Source organism: Heloderma suspectum, chromosome 14, assembly GCF_057233095.1.
Source record: "Heloderma suspectum isolate Gila_16-S chromosome 14, 16-S_ref, whole genome shotgun sequence".
Classification (NCBI taxonomy): domain Eukaryota; kingdom Metazoa; phylum Chordata; class Lepidosauria; order Squamata; family Helodermatidae; genus Heloderma; species Heloderma suspectum.
In genome coordinates, this window is record NC_139471.1 from 21,961,061 (window position 1) to 21,973,767 (window position 12,707).

Here is a 12,707-nt window from a genome sequence, read left to right on the forward strand (position 1 = left end):
CTATTCTTGATATTCTAGTTCATATGATGCTTAATGGAATGTAAGAAAAGTAAATCATTATCCTTTAAGTTCAGCTAAAGTTTTTTTCTTTTACTTTTTATCACCTTGTAGTAGATTACACCCCCACACCCCCCGCTGCCGCCTTTTGCCTCTGTTACTTTGGTAAAGGAGCATTGAGTTGAAGCTCTGTAGGCTTAGCTTGCAGCCTGCAACTATACCAAACAGTTGGAAAGAAAGCGGAGTTTCATTTTGCTTCAGCAAGTACTAGAGTTTGCAGCATGTCTTGGAATTTTGCATAAGAGTTGTATGAATTAGTTTCCCTGATCAGTTAAATGTTTTGGAAGGGAAAGAGATTAAGAATAGGTATTTCCTGTAAAGACATGGAGGGAACCAGAATGTTTTGCAAAATGATATGCTATTTTATATTCAAATGAGCTCCCTTTTAACATAGTTATCCCTATTCCAAAGGTTCAAGGTGGGTAGAAATAAGACTAAGAAATACATATGCATGGTAAAAAATCTAACTAGGAAATAGCTGAAACCAGCCAAGTGTTTAGTGTTCTCAGCAAATTCATCCTAAAAATCTTGGCTTATCAGTATTCTATTTTAGCTTATTAGAGTGGTATACCTTGAGAATGGGGGATTAACATCCATACTTAAAAGGCAAGGAGCAGCCACATGCCTTAAGTATACTGGAGAAAAACGTGTCTTTCTGAATGGTCTACAGATATCAACCAGTTTTTGAAACCATGGCACTAATAAATGATGGCTTAGCCAAAAGGAGCAGAAAATCTTTCTTTCATTTTGCTCTATTTTGGTATTCAAGTGACATTGAAATGGTTAAAGAAAAGAGCAGCCATAACATGCAGCAGATTCCCACCCTGTCAGCTGGAAAATTAAATCAGGTTCCAGCATGGGATTAACACTCAGGGTTGCAGGGAAGGGCAGGTAGTATCTTAAAAGGCATGAAATTGCAGAAGGTTTTTTTAAAGTCCTGCTTTCAGGTCTTTGTTAAGGAAATCCCCCTACCAGTGGGCATTAATGATGTTCTGTATTAACAAATATATTAATTTCACATTGCAAATTAAAACTCTGTTGGATATATGATAAATAGTAGAAGGCACTAAGTCACGCACACAAATTGAGTACTTCAAGTGGGTATTGTATAAACAGCTTAATGCTGTTTTGCACTAGTCCTGTCTTCAGCTTGAGCCAGGCTACACTGTGTGAAGAAATAAAAGTCCTGTTTGAAGTGAACTATCATTCATAAGCTGGCCTATGGTTTTAACCATATCCCAAATGGTCAGGGTAGTCTACAACCCCTTTTAAAAATTTATAGATAAATTCTTAAAAATAATACACTAGACACAAGGATAAGTAAGTCACCTAGAAAGTTAGTCCTATTGAACTTAGATGGACTTAGGAAATATGGATAGGTTTGCAGTGAATATATTGGAACTTGGCCTGTGGATATCAGATGATCCTTAACACGAAATAAAGTGAAGAGGCAAATTGTTGCCCAGATAATCTTGTTGCTAGTATTCTCTTTATTTAAAACTATAAATTGACTACTTAATAGGTAAAGAAAAGCACAACGGTGAATAAAGATGTGTAGTAAAAGTCTTCAGCTGTACATCTTGATAGGTGTTTGGTCACATCCATGGGGAGGTGGACTTTTATCCACCTGTAACCTCTTAGATGAAATCATAGGCTTGGAGAATGACTAGTTACCTTGAAAATTAGACTTGTGTCAATTATTTTCCATTAATTGCTCCCAGCAAAGAAAACCAGCCGCTAGCTCTCACCTTGGCCAGCTGAATATCCAGCATGCCAGCATATTTTTATAATGCAAGAAGCATTCTCTCTTCCCCCCTCCTCTATAAAACTGATGGGACATGTCATTTTTGAATTCCCACTGGAGCAATGAGCTTATCTGAATAAAGGAGCTAATTCACATTTTACAGCGTAAGAAAACAAAGCTTTTAATAGCAGACGTAAATTGTATATAAAATGTAGGCAGCCTTCTTAACTAATTTGTAAATGTTTTATTGGTGCAAAGCCCCATATTCTGGAATGATCTCTTTATGGTTTTTCCATAGCAGTTTCTAAATGTTACAATTTCTAATGCTGTTCTTTTAACTTTTCTAGTTATATTCATGCATGTAATATGAAGCGTAGCTTGTAGAGAACAGCTTTATTTCAGCAGTTGTAGCACATCTGAAATAGTTGTCCTAGTTCTGAAAACCAAACAGTAGAAAAAGAAATCCCATTTTCCATTTATTAGGCACCATGAAAACCTGTTTAGAGTTTGTATAAATAGGGGTTCACATTGGTAAGTATATAATGTAGATGAAACTATGACATCCTTAGTTGTGGAGATCTAGAGTGGAGGACAGGAAGGCCTGGCGTGCTATGGTCCATGGGGTCACGAAGAGTTGGACACGACTTAACGACTGAACGACAACAAAGCCTATTATACCATTGTAAATTTCTTTTTAAAAGTATCCTCCAAGTATTAAGTATAATTAAAATATACCCATTCAACTTTATAGCTATTTGGTATCCAGAATAAATGCAGCAGTTTTAAACACAAACATTCATTAATGTACCAGACATTTGAGAGAGCATTTTTCACTGATGTTTGAGAGATTTTGCAGAAACACTTGTGGAATGCCCACGGACTTCTGTAGCTTGTCTTCCAGTGGCCCTGTAGCTTGTGTCACCTTCCCTTGTGTTTCCTATGTGGTCATGTGTTCTAGCGTCGCTTTGCACAAGTTAACTTGCGAAATATTAACTGTGCTTAAAAAAAAATTAATTGCTGTTTGGAAGCTCAGCTGCAATTCCCCCCCCCCCCCAGTATTCTTTCTTTCCTTCTCTTTCATTTTCTCTGTCTTTCTCTCATAAGAAACTTACTGACATGCAGTGTGCTGCTGCTTCCCCTTCCCCAATTCCCAAATATCCCTCAAAGACAGACAGGAGTGACTGCTCAGGATGTGTTGGCAGGAGGTGGCGTGCTCAGCCATCTGATTGCTTTATTGCTTGTGCTGGCTGATAGCCGCCTGTTAGACTCATTTCTTGTTCGGGAAGTCGCTGATGGTAATGGGATCCATTTAGGAATACAGGCCAAAGAGAGAGTCCAGAAGTGAATTTGGCTTTCTGGGTTGGGAGCAATTTGTTGGCACAACCCTCTAGTCCGCACGGCCTAATGTGACCAATACTAAGCACACGTCGCTGAGATAACACACATTCTTTCCCTGTTTCCCCCCTGCCTCCCCCCTGTGTTCTCCCCAGTGTTGAATTATAGACTGTAAGTCCCTCTGGGTACAGAGTCCTCTTTTACTCTGTAACATGCAATGCATGCTGGTAGAGCTATATAAACAAACAATAATAATCATTAGGTGTTTGTCCAGAGAACCAAGGGTGCTCAAATACATGATGTTTGTGTGTGAGAGTGCTTCTTATCCTCCGTGGTGGATGGGGTGACAGTTCTGTAACCAAAACAACAGAGTCTTATGGCACCTTGAACGCCGATAGATGTACTATGGCGTAGCTTTCGTGGACTTGAATCCACATCATGAGATGCATGAAGTGTCACCCTAAGCCAACAGTTGAGATATGCTTTACTGCTAAGGGCACAATCCTGTGCATGTGTAGACAGAAAAAAGCCCCAGCATAGCTGGCTGGGGAATGCTGGGAGTTGTAGGACTTTTTTCTGCCTAAACATGCATAGGATTGTGCCCTAAGGCTATCAGTTTACCAGTTGGATCCTAGATTTGCACTTCTTAATGGAGCTGCTAGCCCAGTATTCTGTTTCCAGCTGTGACTAGGGGGTAGAGTGAGTTGTGCCACTTCAGCCTGTGGGTCCCTTTCTTAGAATGTTCTCCTGTGTAAAATAATAATACCCTGCAAATAAAAAATTGACACGCTGAGGAGAGATTGTAGCTCAGTCTTCTCCCTGCTATGCTAGTTTTCTACTTGTGGGAGGTTTTTTTGTTTTTGTTTTTAACATAGGATTGTATTTAAAAATATGACCACCCCCCACCACACATTTGCAGGCTAAAATGTTTATGTGTGCCAGTGTTGTGTAGTGGCTAGAGTGTTGCACTAGGACTGGGGAGGTGAGTTCAAATTCCTGCTTAGCCTGAATCTCTGTGGGCGACTCTGGGCCAGGCACTATCTCTCAGCCTAACATACCTCATGGGATTATTGTGAGGATAAAAATGGAAAGGGGGACCATGCACACTGCCTTAAGCTTCTTGGATGAAAATGGTTTCTAAATGTAAAATAAGTAACTATGGTTAAATCAAGTTGCTGGTTTCTAGAGGGATCCTTTTTGTTGTTGTTACCCAATAAAACTTTGAGGAAGGAGAACAAGTGTTATGTCAATAGTAATTCAGTAGAAAAGTCGGGGTGGGGGGAAGCACCAGAACACAAGAAAGCCCTCCCCTGGAAAAAAAGGCAATACTTCAAAATATGCGTATTTTTTTCCAATCACTGTTTTGAAATACGGTGTAAAACTTAAACGCATTGGGCATTTTATACTTTCTTAAACATTTTTATGTATCTTAGTGCTGCTTTGAGGCAGTGCCTCTCTTTTTGCTTTCTGCTATTCTGGGGAGTGGCTGGGGGCGTTATTTTGCATTTTTTACCACACAAAACATGTTCCGCCAACCTTACTGTAAAGATTGAGGAGAAACTTCATTCCAAGATGGGCCATTCTTATGAAGGTGGAGGGAAGTTTGGTGGAATCAAATACACAGACACTATGATGGGGAAGGGAACTGTGAGGGGCAAAGAGACTCTGGCTGACAGAAAACCTGAGCTCTCATTATTGGTCTGAGGAGACTCTTTCCCACATCATCTCCGTGTGTGTGTGTATGTGTGTTTCCCCACCAGCCCCCACCTCACAGAGGCTCAGTATCCCAGTGTTGGCACTGCAACTCCCATCATTCTGGCTGGCAATGATGGGAGTTGTGGTTCAAGCACATCTGGAGGGTGCCAAGTTGGGAAAGCTGTTGTAAGCCATCTTGAGTGGGTTTACTAGGTAAGGCAGGATGCACATTTTAATCATTATTTTCCTCGCCCACCCAATCTAATTTCGTCTACATCCCTATGCCACCTAATTCTCCCATTGCAGGGGATGGTAGGGCAAGTTAGGTTACTCATTAAAGAACTATCCCAGATCTTGATCTTATGAGTTTTCCTCATAACAATAGGACTTGGGGGCACTATATGAAATTGAAGGATAATAGATTCATAACAGAAAAATGACAGGGCTTCTTCACAGGATCCTTGCTGCCGCAGGATGTAGTGGTAGCCACTGGATTTAAAAGGGGATTTGGCAAATTCATGGTGGAGAGAGGTCTGTCAAAACCAATTAGCCGTGATAGCTAAATGGAATCTCCATGTTCAGAGGCAGTCTGTCTATTGAATACTGGTGGCCAGGGAGCAGTGGTGGGCGAGGGCTATTGCCTTCAAGTTCAAGCCCTGCTTGTGGGCTTCCTGGAGACATCTGGCTGTCCGCTGCAAGGGGTGGGGACGGCTGGGCGGGATACTAGATTAGATGGACCTTTGGTCTGAAGCAGCAGGGATACTCTTTACGTTCTTAGTGTCCCATTGGAGAAACATCAGATGTTAATTGACATTTTGTTCTGGTATTGATGTTAACTGCCTTCAGCACTTTTTTTATAGTGGAAAGGTGGGATACAAGTCTTAATAAATAATATTAAGTAAAGTGTATGAATAATAAAAAGGTAAAGGTGTCCCCAACCAGTCGTGTCCGACTCTAGGGTGTGGTGCTCATCTCCATTTCTAAGCCAAAGAGCCAGCGCTGTCCGAAGACACTTCCGTGGTCATGTGGCCGGTGACTGAACACCGAGGTGCACGGAACGCTGTTACCTTTCCCACCGAGGCGGTACCTATTTATCTACTTGCAATTTCTTGCTTTCGAACTGCTAGGTTGGCAGGAGCTGGGACTGAAGACGGGAGCTCACTCCGTCACGCGGCACTCGGGTCTCGAACTGCTGTCCTGCTGACCTTCCGGTCTGCAGTTCAGCGTCTTAACCACTAAGCCACCGCGGTCCCCTATATGAATAATGCATAATGCTAATTCACTCTATCAATATGCTGCAGCCCTCCCTCCCAAATAATGATGTATGTAATGTTTCAGAAAATGCCCCCAGACCATTTAATGCTTGAAGCATTGGCAATGATGCAATATAGCCCATAGAGTAGTGGTAAAAATGTGCAGGCATTGAAGTAGATTGCAGCCAGATGGAGAATTTAAAGGCATTTTGCAAACTGCAGGGTACCAGGATGTGTCAGTATGCCATGCTGCTGCTGCTGATAGAAATTAGGGCACTTGGAAACATGAAAGGTATATAGCAGCTTGACTTAGATAAGTTGTCTATTGGGCTGGTCAGTTACCTGGCCTACTGCCCAAGGGGACATCATCAGACCCACAGGTCTGCTGGATATTTCCTGGTGCCCAAATCCTGGTGCTAACCAGATTCCTGGTGGAAACACCTGGATGGATGGATTTGGCATGCAGGTAGCTTGTTGTGGAACAGGGTTATGCACTCTGCTTGGATTTTGCTTGTATGCCAACATAAACCTTGGGGAAGCTGCAAACAATATGGCAATGTATTTTTAGCATCTCCTTACTAAGATGTGCAATTACAGTGAACCTGTAGCACTTGTGGGATCGTGACCACCAGTCCAATGTTTGAGTGTAACTTAATATTTAAACTGCTACAGCCTAAGCTAAAATTGCTTATAAACCTTTACATGAACAGCAGGCTGTATTTGCTCCAAAGTGCATCCCAGAATTCTCATAATTACTGCTTTGTATTGTGGTGTTAGTTGGTAGCACAAAGCTCTTTGGTGCTTGGCATTTTTCAGGCCTGCTTTAGCTTGAAGGTAGGCACCGCCTTCCCTCTTCACCTCTGCGGCCACTGGTGCATGCAGTAGATCTGTGTACTGAGACAGACAAAGCAATATTTGCAGATAACAGGCAGAGGGGTTTGCATTAGGTCCTGTGGACTACTCAGTTTTGGCCTTCAGATTGGGAAGAAGGTGTATGTCTGTGAAACCCAAACAGTTCACATACTGAGACAAAATTATGTGGCCAATAGATGAATTGTAAGTAGGGATGTGAAGGGTAGGACAGCCTTTCTCAAATTTTGGGAATGCAGAAAACTGATTTTTTCATCCTGAGAGTGTTCCTGCCTTTTTTTAGTTGATAATCTGCTAGGCTAATGATTGTATATAGCATGGGGTGGTGTAAGAATCCTTACACCACCCCTTTCTCTCACCCTCTCTCTCTCACTGAAAGGGAACCTAAGGAACCTTTTCCTAAGTTCCAGCTGGAAATATAACCCAAATTATTGGAAGGGAAAGGAATATCTGTAATGCTGGAGAAGTTAGTTAGAAGGATTGAAGACACATTCATATGTTTAATTATACCTTTCCTTTGTGGAAAGCATTTATATGGAGGAAAGTATGAAAACCTCAAGTTTGCTAAGTTTGCTGATAGAACTAAATTATTTAGAGTGATTAAAACAAAAAGGGACAGCGAGGAACTCCAAAAGGATCTCTCTAAACTGGGATAATGGGCATTAAAATGGCAAATGCGGTTCTATTTAAGCAAGTATAAAGTGATGCATGTTGGGGCAAGAAATCCTGACCACACATATGATGATGTGGAATGAACTGGCAGTGACTGACCTGGAATGGGATCTTGGGGTTGTGGTGGATAGCTTGATGAAAATGTCGATCCACTGCTGCGCTGCAAAAAAGGGAAATTCCCTGCTGGGAATCATTAGGAAAGGAATAAAAAATAAAACTGTCAATAGCATAATTCCTTTAAACAAATCTTAAAACAAAGCAGCCATACTTGGAATATGTGCACAGTTCTGGTCACACCTCAAAAAGGATATTGTAGAACTGGCAGAGGTGCAGAAAAGCGTAACTAAAATGGTGAAGGGGCTGGAGCAACTCTATGTGGTTATAGCTTAGAAATAAGGTGAATAAAGGGGGACATGATTGAGGTGTGCAAAAGTATGCACCGTGTGGAGAAGGCAGTGTTTTTCTTCCTCTCTCATAATCCTAGAACCTCAGTTTGTCCAATGAAGCTGCGTGGTGAGAGATTTGGGACAGATTAAAGGAAGTACTTCTTCATACAGTTCATATTTAAACTATGGAATTCGCCACCACGTGATTGTAGTGATGGCCACCAACTTGGATAGCTTTAAAATGATTAGATAAATTCATGGAGGATAAGGGCACAATCTTATGCGTGTCTAGACAGAAATAAGTCCTACAACTCCCAGTGATGCTGGGAGTTGTAGGACTTATTTCTGTCTAAACATGCATAGGATTGAGCCATAAGGCTATCAGTGGCTACTAGTTCTGATAGTTCTATATTACCTCCAGTATTGGAGGCATTGTACCTCTTAATACCAGTTGCTAGAGAATATGAACAGGAGGGTGCTATTGCGCATGTATCCTGCTTGTGGGCTGCCCATGGGCATCTGTTTGACCATTGCAAAAACAGAATGCTAGACTAGATAGGGCTTTGGTCTGATCCAGCATGGTTCTTCTTATGTTCTCATGTAGATTGTCATGTGTGATGGATCTTTACGCAAGTTTTGGTGAAAGGGCCTTCCCACTTAGGAACAGTAGTCTTTTGAGCAGTGTCACATTAAGGAAAAGAATGAAATGCTTCCTAAAAAGAGTAGACGTACTAAAAGTAATAAAAAACTAACCGTTTATTTGCTGCCTCTGTGTTATTGATTGTTTGGGGGGCGAGTTTCTCCAGTTCACAATCTCATTTTGCACAGGAGTTATTTAATGAGGATCCTTACTTCATTGGAAGTACCGGGGACAGGCCCTTTTGCTTCTGTTGACACTGTGGCAAGCAGCCATGTAGGGCAGGGGTCCCCAACTTTTTTGGATCCGTGGACACATTTGGGAATTTGGAGGATGTGATTAATCACATAATGGCTGCCATGGGGGTCTGGCTAGTCAAAAGTGATCTAAAGAAGAGGGGCAGGAATAGTGAGGCTAAAGGCTGGGAGGGAGGAGGGAAAAGCAAGGCAAAGGGGTAGAGGGGAGAGAAATAGTGAAGCTAGAGGCTGGGATGGAAGGGGAAACAGCAAGGCAAAGGGGTAGAGAAGGAGCAAGTTGACAGGCTAGGAGGGGGAGAAACAGTGAACTAAAGACGTGGGGGGAATAGCAAGGCTAGAGGGCTGTGAGGGAGGAAGAAACAGCAAGGCAAAGAGATGGAGGGGAGAGAAAGAGCAAGGCTAGAGACGAGAAAGGAATGAAAGAAGACTCCTCTTAAGGATTTCCATGTTGTTGTTTTTTTTATCAAAAAAGGTGTTTGTTTTTTTTGAGGAGTTAGGCCAGGGAAAGTTGCCAAGAAGCTGTGGTCTGTGCCAGCGAGGTGTTTTGACAAAGAGCATCCAGGTTTGTGAGGAGGCAATATGGGTACAGAATGGCTTCTTCAGGGTGCGTTGGTCTCATGGCAAACTTGGTTATAGAACAGGAAGATGTGCATTGGTGTTTGTACATGTAGGTCACCAAGGGTGAGTGGAGAGAGTGGGACAGCTCAATGGTAGAGCACCTGTTTTGCTCCCAGAAGGTCCCAGGTTCACTCCTTGGTCATCTCCAGCAAAAAGGAACTTGAGTGGCAGGGCTGGGAAAGACCCCTTTTGGCCAGGGACCCTGGAGAATGGCTGCCCCTTGCAGTAGACAAGCTTGGTCTAGATATATCAGTGATCTGTCGTTCCCTATAAGGAAGCTTCCAAGTGCTTGTAAAGAACAGATCTCCAGCCTGCATTATGGGAAGAATACGATTTGTAGCATGTGGATATGCAACATGCATTTTATGATGAACAGGGATTTGGAGTACGAGGATGTTCTATATGACAAAAGTAGAGACGTTACATCGCTCCTCTAGTTTGGAGCTGTGTGTGTGTTCCCACGCACCTATGATGTGCATGTAGAAAGCAGGTTTCTCTCCTCGTTTCAGTGATAAGGACAAGTCAACACTCACAAAGGGATTGATAGTGCAGAGTTGGGGGCGCCTAAACCCCATTGATTTCAGTATACTTAGACATACCTCATTCTCATAGGCTTGGACTGTTGCTATCCCATTTGCTTTTCTGAAATCATCTCACTCATATTACTAGTTGTGTTTGCACAGAACGGTAAATCAGGATTCTTGTGAATCTTGGCTTTACATGAATAAGCGGCATGCAGCCTGTTTACTCCGGCTTGCCTTCTCCTGCAAGCTCAAGCGGTTTGAGATGGTTTGTTTAGTGTGTTGTCTGAATACAGGATCCTGAGTTTCGACACGGATTATAAACCAGGGTTTGCTTTTAGCTTATGAATGATGGGTTATTTGGGAACAACAAGCCCGGATCCCAGGTTCAGGTGACATGGTAAGGAAACCATCACTGGTTTGTTTAGCCACTCGAACTAGTGGGAAGAGCCAAGTGAGAGTGAATGACAGGATGCTAGTTTACAGCTTTGTGTAAACATGACTCGGCAAGATGCTACAGAGAGTGCTACTACAGCACAAAGCTTTAGGTGGCGTTCCTGTACTAACTTACCTGGGATTAAGCCTCATTGCACTTAATGGGACTAACTTTTGAGTAGACATGTATAGGATTGCACGGCTAGTAGCCCTTCAGAACTTTCCTTGACAGTTTTAGGTACAGAGTGGGAGATTGGGTGAAAATCTTGCTGGGGGCTAAACTTCATCACAACTGATGACATGCAAGGAATCTACTATTCTGTCATCTTCTGGATAAGTTACTTTATCTTCTACATGGGTTTCAATGTCTTTTTGTTTTTAAAAGCCCCCTCTCAAGTCCAAGTGCACAACTGAAGGACTATGATCAAACTTGTATCCGCATGGAAAATTTAATAGTGAGTTCCTTCAGTTAGCTGTTTTTAAAAGTGCTCTTACTGTATGTTTTAAATACTTTGTTGAAAGCAAGTATAGTTTAGTGGAAATCCTGCATCTGCTAACAATTGAACTCCCAATTAACCAATTTATTAGCAAAACAAACTTTGCCTGTGAGGGAACTAGAGTGGGACAATTTAAAAAAAAAAGTATATGATGTGTACATAATAAAATTATTCTCTGCCCCATAAGCCTTAACTCCAGTAGAGGAGAGCAGTAATTGAGCAGTAAAGATTGTTTACAAATCCCCTCTCCCTCCATAATGATCAAAACTTGTGGAAACATTTTTTTGAAAAAATGGAAAGCATCTGGTTAACAATGCATCCTGCACAGCAAGCCCATAGAACTGAAAATGTTCACAATTGTGCCCAAATGTTGGTCTGACAACGGACTCCTTGAATAAATGACAACTTATTTACAAAATCCAAGACATCTAGTTTTTAATCTATTATTGTTGTAATTAAAAATTACACTGATAATACGGAACCTGGCAAGCATGGAAATGCTGTTAGGGAAAAGCAGATGGTCGCAACAGAGTTGTTTTGAGATGGTTTGTCATAGAAATTATTTCTGTCTGGGCTTTGTTTTTTGCTGCTTCTGTTCTATTTAATACAATTACACTTTTTCAGAACTGCTGCTTCTTATGTTTAACTACCATGTTGTTTATTCTGAGAAACGAGGATGAAAGAACTTGGTTTTTTTTGGGGGGGGGTGTTTAATGGCATAATGAAGACTTAATATTAGGGTTTCCTAATGTCAAAGTGGTTCAGGGTCACTTTAATTAGGTCTTTACTGATGGCATGTTCTCTCCCTTTTTATCAACATTTTTAAGTAGTCCACTTTCCCTTCCACCAATATACTTGAGTCAGATTTGAAAGAGCTGTGATCAGGTCCTACAAACTCTTGTTTTTGGCTTGTTTTTTCTTCCATTTCTGTAGTTGACTAAATGAGGTGTCTGATTAAAAATAAGGAGTCAAAGCACGATTGGGACACTGTTCCCTTACATGTAGCTGGCAATTTGCACCTGGTTAGGTTTTTGCATTAGATAACAGGCTAAAGTTAACAGTAGCATCAGGTCTCTTTAATTTCTTTTTTGTCTTTCTAAAAAGAGGGTAAAAGGAGAGCCTTGAGGAGTCCTTACTTCCTCTTATCAGCGCCTCAGCCGCCCTTCTTGGATCCCCTGCCAGGGCTGCTATCATCTTCTGATCAAATATTAATGTGTGATTCTCTGCTTGCTCACTAATCCAAAGCCAATTAATATTATCTGTCAATTATTTACAGATCCTGAGGTGCAGCGGCAATTCCCAGAGGACTACAGTGACCAGGTTTGGAATGCGTAATTAATTTTTTACACGACAAAATTCATTTCAGGGTTGTTCAGCATATTATTGCTGTTCTTTTTTCTTTAAAAAAAAACCAAAAGGGACATAATATTTTAGCAGAAAAGAAAACTGTAATTGGAAAGTTGAGATGTTTAAAAAGGATTGTATACATTACATTTGTGAACTTGCATGGAAAAACTTGATTATAATGCTTTTGGCTCTAAGTAAGCCTTTCACAATTTACTAATATTTTGGGGAAGCAAATGCATGAAATTTGCTTTAAAAAACCCTTATATTGTCTCAGAGATGCTGCAGAATGCTGTTAGTTACAGAATCCTTATCTTGTCTAAAGGTTATGAATTTCCTTGGCGCCCCCACACTCACTCACTCACCCACTCATGCGCGCGCGCGTA

At 41.5% G+C, this 12,707-nt stretch overlaps 1 protein-coding gene across 1 annotated transcript in view; it reads left to right on the top strand.

Moving 5' to 3' along the window:
- Positions 1 to 12,707, top strand: part of DENND1A (DENN domain containing 1A) — a 296,658-nt gene that overhangs the window by 63,121 nt on the left and 220,830 nt on the right. Inside the window, exon 3 of the mRNA XM_084820777.1 lies at positions 12,254 to 12,297. Coding sequence (XP_084676903.1) covers positions 12,254 to 12,297 — 44 coding nt within the window. The remainder of the gene's footprint in view (positions 1 to 12,253; positions 12,298 to 12,707) is intronic.